Source organism: Ranitomeya variabilis, chromosome 1 (assembly GCF_051348905.1).
Source record: "Ranitomeya variabilis isolate aRanVar5 chromosome 1, aRanVar5.hap1, whole genome shotgun sequence".
Lineage (NCBI taxonomy): Eukaryota > Metazoa > Chordata > Amphibia > Anura > Dendrobatidae > Ranitomeya > Ranitomeya variabilis.
Window position 1 is genome coordinate 16282173 of NC_135232.1, and position 14958 is coordinate 16297130.

General features: G+C 46.7%; 1 protein-coding gene across 4 annotated transcripts in view; it reads left to right on the forward strand.

Annotated features, from left to right (window-relative positions):
• Positions 1-14958, forward strand: part of LOC143793549 (uncharacterized) — a 40684-nt gene that overhangs the window by 13197 nt on the left and 12529 nt on the right. For all 4 annotated transcript variants that reach the window (XM_077280619.1, XM_077280617.1, XM_077280616.1 and 1 more), the window contains 2 exons: positions 13723-13820; positions 13900-13975. In XM_077280619.1, coding sequence (XP_077136734.1) covers positions 13723-13820; positions 13900-13975 — 174 coding nt within the window. The remainder of the gene's footprint in view (positions 1-13722; positions 13821-13899; positions 13976-14958) is intronic.

Consider the following 14958-nt stretch of genomic DNA (forward strand, 5'->3'; position numbering starts at 1 on the left):
ATAGCAAACGATGCTGGGAGGTCCAAACGAAATGACACAGGGTTAAGGACTTCCAAAATCTTATAAGGACCGATAAACCGAGGCTTGAACTTAGGAGAGGAGACCTTCATAGGAACAAAGCGAGAAGACAACCACACCAAGTCCCCAACGCGAAGTCGGGGACCCACACAGCGACGGCGGTTGGCAAAGCGCTGAGCCTTCTCTTGTGACAGCCTCAAATTGTCCACCACATGATTCCAAATCTGATGCAACCTATCCACCACAAAATCCACTCCAGGACAGTCAGAAGGCTCCACCTGACCCAAGGAAAAACGAGGATGAAACACCGAATTACAAAAAAAAGGTGAAACCAAAGTAGCAGAACTAGCCCGATTATTAAGGGCAAACTCGGCCAATGGCAAAAAAGTCACCCAGTCGTCCTGATCAGCAGAAACAAAACATCTTAAATAGGTTTCCAAGGTCTGATTAGTTCGCTCGGTTTGGCCATTCGTCTGAGGATGGAAGGCCAACGAAAAAGACAAATCAATGCCCATCTTAGCACAAAAGGTCCGCCAAAATCTAGACACAAACTGGGATCCTCTGTCGGAAACAATATTTTCAGGGATCCCGTGCAAACGAACCACATTTTGAAAAAACAGCGGAACCAACTCGGAGGAGGAAGGCAACTTAGGCAATGGCACCAAATGGACCATCTTAGAAAAACGATCACAAACCACCCAGATGACAGACATTCTCTGAGAGACAGGGAGATCTGAAATAAAATCCATGGAAATGTGCGTCCAAGGCCTCTTCGGAACAGGCAAAGGTAACAGCAAACCACTGGCACGAGAACAGCAAGGCTTAGCCCGAGCACAAATTCCACAAGACTGCACAAAGGAACGCACATCCCGCGACAAGGAAGGCCACCAAAAGGACCTGGCCACCAAATCTCTGGTACCAAATATTCCAGGATGGCCCGCCAATACCGAAGAATGAACCTCGGAAATAACTCTGCTGGTCCATCTATCTGGGACAAACAGTCTCTCCGGTGGACAACGGTCAGGTCTATCCGCCTGAAATTCTTGCAGCACTCGTCGCAAATCTGGGGAGATGGCAGACAAAATCACCCCCTCTCTGAGGATACCAGCCGGCTCTGAATCTCCAGGAGAGTCAGGCACAAAACTCCTAGAAAGAGCATCAGCCTTCACATTCTTCGAACCAGGCAGGTACGAGACCACGAAATCAAAACGAGAGAAAAACAACGACCAACGAGCCTGTCTAGGAATCAGCCGCTTGGCAGACTCGAGATAAATCAGATTTTTGTGATCAGTCAAGACCACCACACGGTGCTTAGCTCCCTCGAGCCAATGTCGCCACGCAAGAAAGAAATAATAATTTTAACTTGCTAAACGGAATCACCAGAGGAACGAGGTTTCAAAGAAAGAAACAATTTGCAATAGTTCTTAAAATTCAGGAACCTAGATCTATCTCCAGAAAACAACTCCGGAATAGGTATTCTAGGCTCTGACATAGGACTGTGAACAACAAAATCCTGAATACTTTGTACCCTTGCAGCAAGATGATCTACACTGGAAGCCAAACTCTGGATATCCATGACAGCAGCTGAACTCAGAGCCACACCAAGATTAAGAGGAGGAGAGAAGCTAGACACACAGCAGCTAGACACACGGCAGCAAAAAAAAAAAAAAATTTCTCAAGGCTTCTCTTCTCCTGCTTCTGCCATGCAATTAACACTTTATGGGCCGGCTGTACTGTTATGATCCTAGTGGCAAGGATCGCAAGTCTGACTAGCTAAGTAACTGAACTGACGACTAGCTCTGGGGAAGTGGTAACTGGATTGACCGCAACCTGATCCTATCCGCACACAACTATAGGTAGCCGTGGAACGTTACCTGGAAATCCTAGACGTCTCTTCACGGCCTGAGAAACTGACTATTCCTAGAGGGAAAGTAAAGTCCTCACTTGCCTCAGAGAAATGACCCCAAAGATATAGAAAAGCCCCCACAAATATTAACGGTGAGTTAAGGGGAAGGCACAAACGCAGAGATGAAATAGATTTAGCAAATGAGGCCCGCTAACACTAGACAGCAGAAAATAGGAAGGGAACTGTGCGGTCAATAGAAAACCCTATACAAAATATCCACGCAGAGATTGCTCGAGCCCCCGCACCAACTAACGGTGCGGGGAAAGCAACTCCGTACCCCAGAGCTTACCAGCAGCAAGAAATCACATATTAGCAAGCTGGACTAAACTCATCATACACAGAAATCATATTGCAGACAGATGAGCAAAAAATAATCAAACAGAAAGTTAGCTTCTCATGAAGAGACTGAAAACGAAGATAGTCAGGAGTAATCAGAATAGCACTGAATACATCGACAGCCGGCAACAAGTGAAGGTGTAGCAGAGCTAAATAGGAACCTCCCTAGAGAATAACGAGGCAGCTGATCCAGCCACAGACCCGCAGGATAACAAACAAAGCCACCAGGGGGAGCCCAAAAACAAAACTCACACAATACCACCTGTGACCACAAGAGGGAGCCCGAAAACAGAGTTCACAACAGCCTTCATTGTGTCTCATCTAGAGGGAGAGGCCCTGTCCTGGGTAAACCCTTTGTGGGAGCGGGATGATCCGGTAGTTGCCAGCATACAGGTTTTCTTAGACACTTTTCGTAGAGTCTTTGATGAGCCAGGTCGGGTGGCTTCTACTACTGAATCCCTCTTTAACCTGCAACAAGGAAACCTCACAGTTGGGCAATACGCCATCCGCTTCCGGACCCTTTCCTCAGAGCTCGGGTGGAATAATGAGGCATTGGTAGGCGCTTTTTGGAGAGGGCTTTCGTCCAAGATTAAGGACGAGCTCGCTGGCCGGGATACCCCCACTACCTTGGAGGATCTCATATCCCTGGCCACGCGTATTGATTTACGCTTCCAGGAACGCTCTCGGGAGTTAGTTGGTGAGAGGAGGTCCTTTAAAACCAATTTGGCATCCGGTTCTCCTCCAATCAAGTCTCCCGCTTTTCCCGCCCCAGAGCCTATGCAGGTGGATCGTGTTAGATTGTCGGAGCAGCGACGTAAAGAGAGGTTGGCACAGGGCTTGTGTCTCTACTGCGGAGGGGTCAATCATTTCCTGCGTTCCTGCCCAGAGAGGCCGGGAAACTCCTCCACCTAGGCCAGGTAAGAGAGGCCTTCCTAGGTGACTCAAATCCCTCTCTACCCCTAACTATCTTAGCATTGATTTTTTTAGGTCTGGAGCGTAGGTCTGTGGAGGCATATGTGGACTCGGGTGCGGCTGGTAATTTCATTCGAGAGGAGGAGGTGAACAAGTTTCAGATACCAGTGGTTGCCCTTGAGACTCCGCGTCAAATCTCTGCAGTAGACGGCAAACCGTTATCTGTTCCCATTAAAATGGTTACTCTCGAGTTGGAGATGCAGATTGGTGCTCTACATCGGGAGAAGATTGCATTTTATGTTTTGCCCTACCTATCTCATGCTCTACTTTTGGGTCTACCCTGGCTCAGGTCGCACGAGCCAGTTCTGGATTGGCGCTCTGGAGAGATTCTCCGATGGGGTCATGGTTGTCATGAACGTTGTCTGCAGTCCGTCTCCCGTCCAGCTCTTCCTCAAGCGTCCGTCAATCTTCCAAGTCTTCCTTCAGCCTATCACTCGTTTGCCGATGTCTTTGATAAGAAGGATGCGGAGTCCCTTCCTCCACATCGAACCTTTGACTGCCCTATCGAGCTAATTCCTGGAGTTTCCCTTCCTAAGGGAAGAACCTATCCTTTGTCTCCAGCAGAGACCGTTGCCATGTCAGAATACATCCGAGAGAATCTAGCCAAGGGTTTCATCCGAAAGTCCTCTTCCCCGGCTGGAGCCGGTTTTTTCTTCGTTCGGAAGAAAGACGGATCCCTTCGGCCTTGTATACACTACCGAGGTCTGAACACCATCACGGTCAAGAATAGATATCCTCTACCGCTGATTCCCGAGCTTTTCGACCGATTGAGGGGAGCCCAAATTTTTTCCAAACTTGATTTACGAGGGGCCTATAATTTGGTCCGAATTCGCGCTGGAGACGAGTGGAAGACCGCCTTTAATACTCGGGATGGTCATTATGAATACCTGGTCATGCCCTTTGGTCTCTAACGCTCCAGCGGTCTTCCAGGAATTCGTGAATGAGATCTTCCGTGACTTACTGTATTCCTGCGTGGTAGTATACCTAGATGACATCCTTATTTTTTCTCCCGACTTATCCTCTCACAGGAGAAGCGTTCGTCTGGTTCTACAACGACTTCGGGAGAATCGTCTCTACGCGAAAATCGAGAAGTGTTTGTTCGAACAAACTTCCCTGCCTTTCCTGGGGTACATTATTTCTGACATGGGGCTGAAGATGGACCCAGAGAAATTGTCAGCTGTACTCAAGTGGCCCCGTCCCATTGGAGTCAAGGCCATCCAACGATTTTTAGGCTTCGCAAACTACTACAGACAGTTTGTCCCGCATTTCTCTTCGGTAACTAAACCTCTCGTCGCCCTTACCCGGAAAGGAGCAAAACCAAACGTTTGGCCTCCGGAGGCTGAAGACGCCTTTCTTTCCTTGAAACAGGCCTTCGCTTCTGCTCCTGTTCTTCATCGGCCTGTAGCCAGCAGACCCTTCGTCCTTGAGGTGGATGCCTCCTCTACAGGTGCCGGGGCGGTCCTCTCCCAACGGTCTCTCTCTGGTCGTCTGGTCCCTTGTGGGTTCTTCTCAAAGTCGTTTTCTCCCGCAGAATGCAATTACTCTATTGGAGATCGAGAATTGCTGGCTATAAAGTTGGCTCTACAGGAGTGGCGTTATCTCTTGGAAGGGGCCGTTCACTCCTTTGTAATTTTCACTGATCACAAGAACTTAGCATACATTCAATCAGCTCAGAGACTCAATTCCAGGCAGGCCAGGTGGTCCTTGTTCTTTTCTCGTTTTGATTTCAAACTTCATTTTCGACCCGGAGACAAGAACTCTAAAGCAGATGCGCTTTCCTGGTCCTTGCAATCTCCCGAGACGGAAGAGGTCCCTTCTCACATTATCGATCCTGCCAAATTCATCATGGTAGCTCCCTCAAATCTCCTCTCTGTTCCGCCTGGCAGAACTTTTGTCCCGTGTTACAAGAGAACAGAGGTATTGCATTGGGGACATTCCTCCAAGATTGCGGGACATGTCGGTACTAAGAAGACATTTTCTCTTCTCTCCCGATATTATTGGTGGCCATCTCTACGACAAGATGTTTCGGATTTCGTAGCCTCCTGCATGACTTGTGCTAGAAACAAAGTACCCAGAGAATTGCCTTCCGGTCTCTTGCATCCATTACCCGTTCCTGAAGCCCCTTGGCAACAGATAGCCATGGATTTCGTTACAGATCTGCCTCGCTCCTCTGGGTGTACGACCATCCTTGTGGTAGTGGATCGCTTCTCCAAAATGGCCCATTTCATTCCCTTACCGGGACTACCTTCAGCTCCAGAATTGGCAAGAATTTTCTTCCATCATATTTTCAGATTACATGGACTTCCTCTGCGAATTGTGTCCGATCGGGGGGTTCAATTTACCTCCAAGTTCTGGAGAGCACTCTGTAAGCTCTTAGGCATATCGCTGGATTTCTCCTCCGCCTACCATCCTCAGACCAACGGGCAAGTGGAGAGAATAAACCAAATTTTGACCTCCTATCTACGCAACTTTACCAACGCTCATCACAATAATGAGGCTTGGGCTGAGTTTGCCCATAATAATCATTCTAGTGAGGCTACTTCCAAGTCTCCATTGTTTGTGGTCTCTGGTCTAAACCCGGGAGTACCTCTTCCTATATCTTCTCCTTCGGGTATACCTGCTGCGGATGCTCTTTCTTCTGAATTTTCCCAAATCTGGAGAGAGACCAAGGAGGCGCTCGTACGGGCCTCTGCCCAAATGAAGAGACACGCTGATAAGAGGAGAAGAGATCTTCCACCATACCGTCCTGGTGACAAAGTCTGGCTTTCGACTAAACATATCCGTTTGAAGATCCCTTCTTACAAGTTGGGTCCTCGATACATCGGCCCCTTCGAGATTTTGGGACGTATTAACGACGTCGCCTATAAACTGAGATTGCCGGCTTCGCTCCGGGTCCCTAATGCCTTCCATATCTCGCTCCTGAAACCTCTCATCCTTAATCGGTTCTGTCCTACACCACTTGACTCCCCTCTGCCTTTAAGCAGTGACAAGGATTTCTGTTATGATCCTAGTGGGAAAGGATCTCTTGAATTCCTGCTAGGTTTGCAAAACTAAAAACCAGCTCTAGGGAGGTGGTAACTAGGCTGACCGCATACCTAATCCTAACACACAACTAGAAGTAGCCGGTGAACGTACCTAAACAATTCCTAGATTTCTCGAGCCAGCCGGAGAACTAACTACCCCTAGAGGGAAAAGAAGACCTCACTTGCCTCTAGGGAAATTAACCCCAAGATATAGGAAGCCCCCAACAAATAATAACGGTGAGGTAAGAGGAAAACACAAACATAGAGATGAAAATCAGATTCAGCAAAGTGAGGCCCACTAAGACTAGATAGCTGAAAATAGGAAGTGGACTATGCGGTCAGCAGAAAACCCTGTAAAACATCCATGCTGGATATTCAAGAACCCCCACACCGACTAACGGTGTGAGGGGAGAATATCAGCACCCCTAGAGCTACCAGCAAGCAAGAAAATCACATTTTGGCAAGCTGGACAAAAAAAAACATGAATAAGACAAATGATCCAAAGTATGCAAACAACACTTAGCTTCTCTTGCTAGAGACAGATGGCAGGAATCAGGAAGAAACAGATTTGGACTGAATACATTGATGACCGGCACAAGACTGAGGCTCCAAGAGGGCTAAATAGAGAACACCCACAGCCCTAACGAAACAGCTGAAGTCCAAGCCAGAAGAAAGACTATACAATACCGCTTGTGACCACAAGAGGGAGCCCAGAAACACAGTTCACAACAGTACCCCCCCCCCTTGAGGAGGGGTCACCGAACCCTCACCAAGACCCCCAGGGCGATCAGGATGAGCAGCGTGAAAGGCATGAACCAAATCGGCCGCATGAACATCAGAGACGACAACCCAGGAATTATCCTCCTGACCATAGCCCTTCCACTTAACCAAATACTGAAGATTCCGTCTAGAGATACGAGAATCCAAGATCTTCTCCACCACGTACTCCAACTCGCCCTCAACCAACACCGGAGCAGGAGGCTCAACAACAGGAACCACAGGCACCACATAGCGCCGCAACAAAGACCTATGGAACACATTATGAATGGTAAACGACGCGGGAGGTCCAAACGAAAAGACACCGGGTTAAGAACCTCCAAAATCTTATAAGGACCGATAAAGCGAGGCTTGAACTTAGGAGAGGAGACCTTCAAAGGGACATACCGAGAAGACAACCAAACCAAATCCCCAACACGAAGTCGGGGACCCACACCGCGGCGGCGGTTGGCAAAACGCTGAGCCTTCTCCTGTGACAATTTCAAATTGTCCACCACATGGTTCCAAATCCGCTGCAACCTATCCACCACAGAATCAACCCCAGGACAGTCAGAAGGCTCAACCTGACCCAAGGAAAAACGAGGATGAAAACCAGAATTGCAGAAAAAGGGCGAAACCAAAGTAGCAGAACTAGCCCGATTATTAAGGGCAAACTCGGCCAGTGGCAAGAAAGTCACCCAATCATCCTGATCAGCAGAAACAAAACATCTTAAATAAGTTTCCAACGTCTGATTAGTTTGCTCGGTTTGGCCATTAGTCTGAGGATGGAAAGCCGACGAAAAAGATAAATCAATGCCCATCTTAGCACAAAAAGATCGCCAGAATCTGGACACAAACTGGGATCCTCTGTCAGACACAATATTCTCAGGGATGCAGTGCAAACGAACCACATTCTGAAAGAACAAAGGAACCAAATCAGAGGAGGAAGGCAACTTAGGCAAGGGCACCAAATGGACCATCTTAGAAAAACGATCACACACCACCCAGATGACAGACATTCTCTGAGACACTGGAAGATCCGAAATAAAATCCATGGAAATGTGCGTCCAAGGCCTCTTCGGGATAGACAAGGGCAAAAGCAACCCGCTGGCACGAGAACAGCAAGGCTTAGCCCGGGCACAAATCCCACAGGACTGCACAAAGTAACGCACATCCCGTGACAAGGAAGGCCACCAGAAGGACCTAGCCACCAAATCTCTGGTACCAGAAATCCCAGGATGCCCCGCTAACACCGAAGAATGAACCTCGGAAATAACTCTGCTGGTCCATCTATCAGGGACAAACAATTTCTCTGGTGGGCAACGATCAGGTCTATCAGCCTGAAATTTCTGCAGCGCTCGTCGCAAATCTGGGGAAATGGCAGACAAAATCACTCCCTCTCTGAGAATACCAGCAGGTTCTGAGACTCCCGGAGAGTCAGGCACAAAACTCCTAGAAAGAGCATCAGCCTTCACGTTCTTCGAACCAGGCAGGTACGAGACCACAAAGTCAAAACGGGAGAAAAACAACGACCAACGAGCCTGTCTAGGATTCAGGCGCTTGGCAGACTCAAGATAAATCAGATTTTTGTGATCAGTCAAGACCACCACACGATGTTTAGCTCCCTCGAGCCAATGTCGCCACTCCTCAAATGCCCACTTCATAGCCAACAACTCCCGATTACCAACATCATAGTTCCGCTCAGCAGGCGAAAATTTCCTTGAAAAGAAAGCACATGGCTTCATCACAGAGCCTTCAGAGCTTCTCTGCGACAAAACAGCCCCTGCACCAATCTCAGAAGCATCCACTTCGACCTGGAAGGGAAGCGAGACATCTGGCTGGCACAAGACTGGCGCTGAAGTAAACCGGCGCTTAAGCTCCCGAAAGGCCTCCACGGCCGCAGGAGACCAATTAGTAACATCAGAACCTTTCTTGGTCATATCCGTCAAAGGTTTAACCATGCCAGAAAAATTAGCGATAAAACGACGGTAAAAATTAGCAAAACCCAAGAACTTCTGAAGACTCTTAACAGACGTGGGCTGAGTCCAGTCATGAATGGCTCGGACCTTAACTGGGTCCATCTCCACCGTAGAAGGGGAAAAAATAAAACCCAGAAAGGAAACCTTCTGTAATCCGAAGAGACATTTTGAGCCATTCACAAACAAAGCATTATCACGCAGGACCTGAAACACCATCCTGACCTGCCTCACATGGGAATCCCAATCATCAGAAAAAACCAAAGTATCATCCAGATAAACAATCATAAATTTATCCAGATAATTCCGGAAGATGTCATGCATGAAGGACTGAAACACAGAAGGAGCATTAGAGAGTCCAAAAGGCATCACCAAGTACTCAAAATGGCCCTCGGGCGTATTAAATGCTGCTTTCCATTCATCTCCCTGCTTAATGCGCACAAGGTTATACGCACCGCGAAGATCTATCTTGGTGAACCAACTGGCACCCTTAATCCGAGCAAACAAATCAGACAATAATGGCAAAGGATACTGAAATTTAACCGTGATTTTATTCAAAAGACGATAATCAATACAAGGTCTCAAAGACCCGTCTTTCTTGGCTACAAAAAAAAATCCTGCACCAAGAGGGGAAGAGGATGGGCGAATATGTCCCTTCTCCAAAGACCCCTTGATATAACTCCGCATCGCGGCATGTTCTGGCACAGATAAATTAAAGAGTTGTCCCTTAGGAAATTTACTACCAGGAATCAAATTTATAGCACAATCACAGTCCCTATGAGGAGGAAGGGCACTAGCCCTGGGCTCATTAAATACATCCTGGTAGTCAGACAAAAACTCAGGGATCTCAGGAGTGGAAGAAGCAATAGACACCAACGGAGCATCGCCATGAATTCCCTGACAACCCCAAGTTGACACAGTCATAGCTTTCCAATCTAGAACTGGATTATGGGCCTGTAGCCATGGCAGACCCAAAACGACGACATCATGCAAATTGTGCAGTACAAGAAAACGAATCACCTCTTGATGTACAGGAGTCATGCACATTGTCACTTGCGTCCAATACTGAGGTTTATTCTCTGCCAATGGCGTTGCATCAATTCCTCTAAGAGGAATAGGAAATTCCAAAGGCTCCAGGACAAAACCACAGCGCCTGGCAAACGACAAGTCCATCAGACTCAGGGCAGCACCAGAATCCACAAAAGCCATGACTGAGTAAGAAGACAATGAACAAATTAAAGTCACAGACAAAATAAATTTAGGCTGTAGAGTACCAATGGCGACAGGATTAACGACTTTTTTTAAGCGTTTAGAGCATGCTGAGATAACATGCGTAGAATCACCACAGTAAAAGCACAACCCATTTTGACGTCTATGATTTTGCCGTTCGGCTCTGGTCAGAATTCTGTCACATTGCATAGAGTCAGGTATCTGTTCAGAGAGCACCGCCAGAGGATTAGCAGATTTGCGCTCCCGCGAACGCCGATCAATCTGAATGGCCAGAGTCATAGAATCATTCAGATTTGTAGGGATGGGAAACCCCACCATCACATTCTTAATTGCTTCAGAAAGACCATTTCTGAAATTTGCGGCCAAAGCACACTCATTCCATTGAGTAAGCACGGACCATTTCCGAAATTTCTGACAATACACTTCAGCTTCATCATGACCCTGAGAGATAGCCAGCAAAGCCCTTTCTGCCTGATTTTCAAGACTAGGCTCCTCATAGAGCAATCCAAGCCCCAGGAAAAACGCATCAAGATTCACCAATGCAGGATCTCCTGGCGCCAGAGAGAAGGCCCAATCTTGAGGGTCGCCACGCAAGAAAGAAATAACAATTTTAACCTGCTGAGCAGAATCACCAGAGGAACAAGGTTTCAAAGACAGAAACAATTTACAATTATTCCTAAAATTCAGGAACTTAGATCTATCTCCAAAGAACAGCTCAGGAATAGGTATCTTTGGCTCAGACATAGGACTACGAGTGACAAAATCCTGAATGCCTTGCACCCTTGCAGCAAGCTGATCCACACTAGAAATCAGAGTCTGAACATTCATGTCTGCCTCAGAGCTCAAAGCCACTCAGAGTATAAGGGGATGAAAGAAGCTAGACAGACTGCAGAAAAAAAAATATCTACTCAGAACTTCTTTTTGATCCCGCTTCTGCAATGCATTAAACATTTCCTTTTTGGCCGGTCATACTGTTATGATCCTAGTGGGAAAGGATCTCTTGAATTCCTGCTAGGTTTGCAAAACTAAAAACCAGCTCTAGGGAGGTGGTAACTAGGCTGACCGCATACCTAATCCTAACACACAACTAGAAGTAGCCGATGAACGTACCTAAACAATTCCTAGACGTCTCGAGCCAGCCGGAGAACTAACTACCCCTAGAGGGAAAAGAATACCTCACTTGCCTCTAGGGAAATTAACCCCAAGATATAGGAAGCCCCCAACAAATAATAACGGTGAGGTAAGAGGAAAACACAAACATAGAGATGAAAATCAGATTCAGCAGTGAGGCCCACTAAGACTAGATAGCTGAAAATAGGAAGTGGACTATGCGGTCAGCAGAAAACCCTGTAAAACATCCACGCTGGATATTCAAGAACCCCCACACCGACTAACGGTGTGAGGGGAGAATATCAGCACCCCTAGAGCTACCAGCAAGCAAGAAAATCACATTTTGGCAAGCTGGACAAAAAAAAACATGAATAAGACAAATGATCCAAAGTATGCAAACAACACTTAGCTTCTCTTGCTAGAGACAGATGGCAGGAATCAGGAAGAAACACATTTGGACTGAATACATTGATGACCGGCACAAGACTGAGGCTCCAAGAGGGCTAAATAGGGAACACCCACAGCCCTAACGAAACAGCTGAAGTCCAAGCCAGAAGAAAGACTATACAATACCGCTTGTTACCACAAGAGGGAGCCCAGAAACACAGTTCACAACAGATTTCGAAGTAAGGGATATTCTGGCCATGAAGAGGGTTAGAGGAAGAGTCTTCTATCTTATTGATTGGAAGGGGTTTGATCCCGAGGAAAGGTCTTGGGAACCTAGGGAGAACGTTAACGCCCCACGGATTCTGAGTAGATTTTTGGCCAACCTCAGAGGGGGGAGTCTTAAGAGGGGGGGTACTGTCATACCCGCTTTTCCTGTCGCTGCAGCCCCTGCTCCTGCCGGCTCTTCTCGCGGCAATCGCCGCTCTCAGCGCCGCCCCGGTTCCTCCTCCTGCTGCCCGGGGATTCTGGTGTGGTGTCCGCGCTTCCTCTCTCCCCCGTCCTGTGTCTGCCCCGCACATGCGCCTTAGGACGCGGGCGCGCGCTCCCTGCTCTTCTTAACCCCTTCCGCGCCTCCGTGTCCTCCAATCAGATGCTTCTTCTGGCTATATCAGGCGGCTCCTCCATAATGGAGGCGCCTGATTATTATTGTGCAGTTAGTGCCTTGCTCAGGTCCTTCTGGTTCGGTCTCCTAGCCGTACCTGTCTGGTCTGCCCTCGCAGGCTTATTCCCTTGTTTTCCCTTTCCCTCCTTCCATTCCCTAGCCCTGCCTTCTGTTCTCCGTTCCTCCTTCCCACCTGTTCTGTTGTTTTCTTCTACCCTGCCTCTCCTAGAGCCGCCCCTCTTGGCATCAGCAGTTGCGGTACTCGACCCCCTCTGGCCTGCTCCCAACTGTCCCTGTATAGGGGTAGCTCCCCGGGTTTGCTCGCCCTCGGGTGCGTCAGTACCGTGACCCAGAGGGTCCACTCTCTGTCCGTCTCCTCGGATGTCACAGCCATGGGCTCTACACTTCTTGATGACACTGCGCACGGTAGACACAGGAATATTCAGGTCTTTGGAGATGGACTTGTAGCCTTGAGATTGCTCATGCTTCCTCACAAGTCCTCAGACAGTTCTTTGGTCTTCTTTCTTTTCTCCATGCTCAATGTGGTACACACAAGGACACAGGACAGAGGTTGAGTCAACTTTAATCCATGTCAACTGGCTGCAAGTGTGATTTAGTTATTGCCAACACCTGTTAGGTGCCACAGGTAAGTTACAGGTGCTGTTAATTACACTAATTAGAGAAGCATCACATGATTTTCCGAACAGTGCCAATACTTTTATCCACCCCCTTTTTTATGTTTGGTGTGGAATTATATCCAATTTGGCTTTAGAACAATTCTTTTTGTGTTTTTTTTTAATTTAAGACAAATTATATAAAGATAATAATACCAAAGAATTTGTGTTTGCAATCATTTTCAGGAAGAAACTGAGTATTATCTGATAGAGTTGCAGGGGTGTCAATACTTTTGGACATGACTGTAAGATGCAGCTTGGTTACTGTTGATTTCATGACGCCTTATTGGGTTATGAGGTTACATTGGGGCGCTGTTCTTCTCCATTTGTTTTCTCAGTTAGTATATGTTATATCACATTGCTTACCCCTGAATGTACCAAATATTATGATAGTAAGCATATGACACTTTACATGTTGTGTTATATGGGGGCACATACCTTGCAATGTGCTGTTTTCCCTCTATTTATATTCTCAGGACTATGGAGTGTTTGTACTCACATCTGTTTTTAATTTTTTTATTTCACTTGATATTTTTGTTTTATTTTTCACTATGTTTTATGATTTGCAGGAGTAGTGTGCATTTTTTTTTTTACAGTAGTGCTTTCTTCCTTCTCTTGTATCGTATATAGACAGATACACGGCAGGTGATGTATTCAGTCTGTGTCTCCACAGATGGATCCAGGAGGAGAAATCCACTAGAGAGATGTCCCCGTCCTCTGTATCCCCAGGACTGTCCAGAGGAGAAGCACAACATCCCAAAGGATCATCAGGTAGATGACACTGAAGCCCCCCACAACATCTGACCATGAAGTGATGGGACCTGAGCTCATCTTACATTTTTCTTTTTAGGGTGAAGATCTGATTGATATTAAGGTTGAGGTTATACATGGAGGACAAGAGGCGATCGCAATATGGACCGATCAGGGTGAGGAGGGGAGACTGTCATGTCTGTTCTGTGGTCACCAACTATTACTCCCATCATCTTCTCACATGACACAATCTATAGTGGTATGTAAAAGTTTGGGCACCCCTGGTCAAAATTGCTGTTATTGTGAACAGTTAAGCAAGTTGAAGATGAAATGATCTCAAAAAGGCCTAAACTTAAAGATGACACATTTCCTTTGTATTTTAGGTAAAATATATGTTTTATTTATCATTTTTTAAATTTAATAAATTGCAGAAAGGAAAATAGGACAATTCAAAAGTTTGGGCACCTCGGAGATTTGTGTGCTCAGATAATTTTGGCCAAGGTTTCAGACCTTAATTAGCCTGTTTGGGTTATGGCTTCTTCACTATCATCATTAGGAAAGGACAGGTGATGCACATTTCCCAGCTTTATAAAAACCCAGGCTATAAGAAGATGGCAAAGTGTTTTCAAGTTGCTCTTTCCTCATTTCCAAATGTAATTAAGAAATGGCACTTACCAAGAACAGTGGAGGTCAAGATAAGGTCTAGAAGACCATGCAACATCTCAGTGAAAGCTGCTCTTAGGATTGCTAGAGAAGAAATTTGGAACCCCCGCTTGACTGCAAAAGACCTTCAAAAAGATGTTCAGAGAAAATTGCAAAAATATGGCCTTCATGGAAGACTCATTAGAATAAAACCTCTCCTGCGTCCTCACCATAAAATTGAGCCTCAGAAGTATGCAAAAGAACATCTAAACTAACCTGATGCATTTTGGAAACAAGCCCTGTGGACTGCTGAGGTTAAAATAGAACTCCGTGGCCACAATGATCAAAGGCATGTGTGGAGAAAAATGGGCACAAAATATCAGGAAAAGAACATCTTTCCAACCATTAAGCATGGGGGTGGATCAATCATGCTTTGGGGTTGTGCTTCAGCCAATGGCACAGGGAACATTTCACAGGAGGAAGGAAGAATGGACTCAATAAAATTTCCACAAATTCC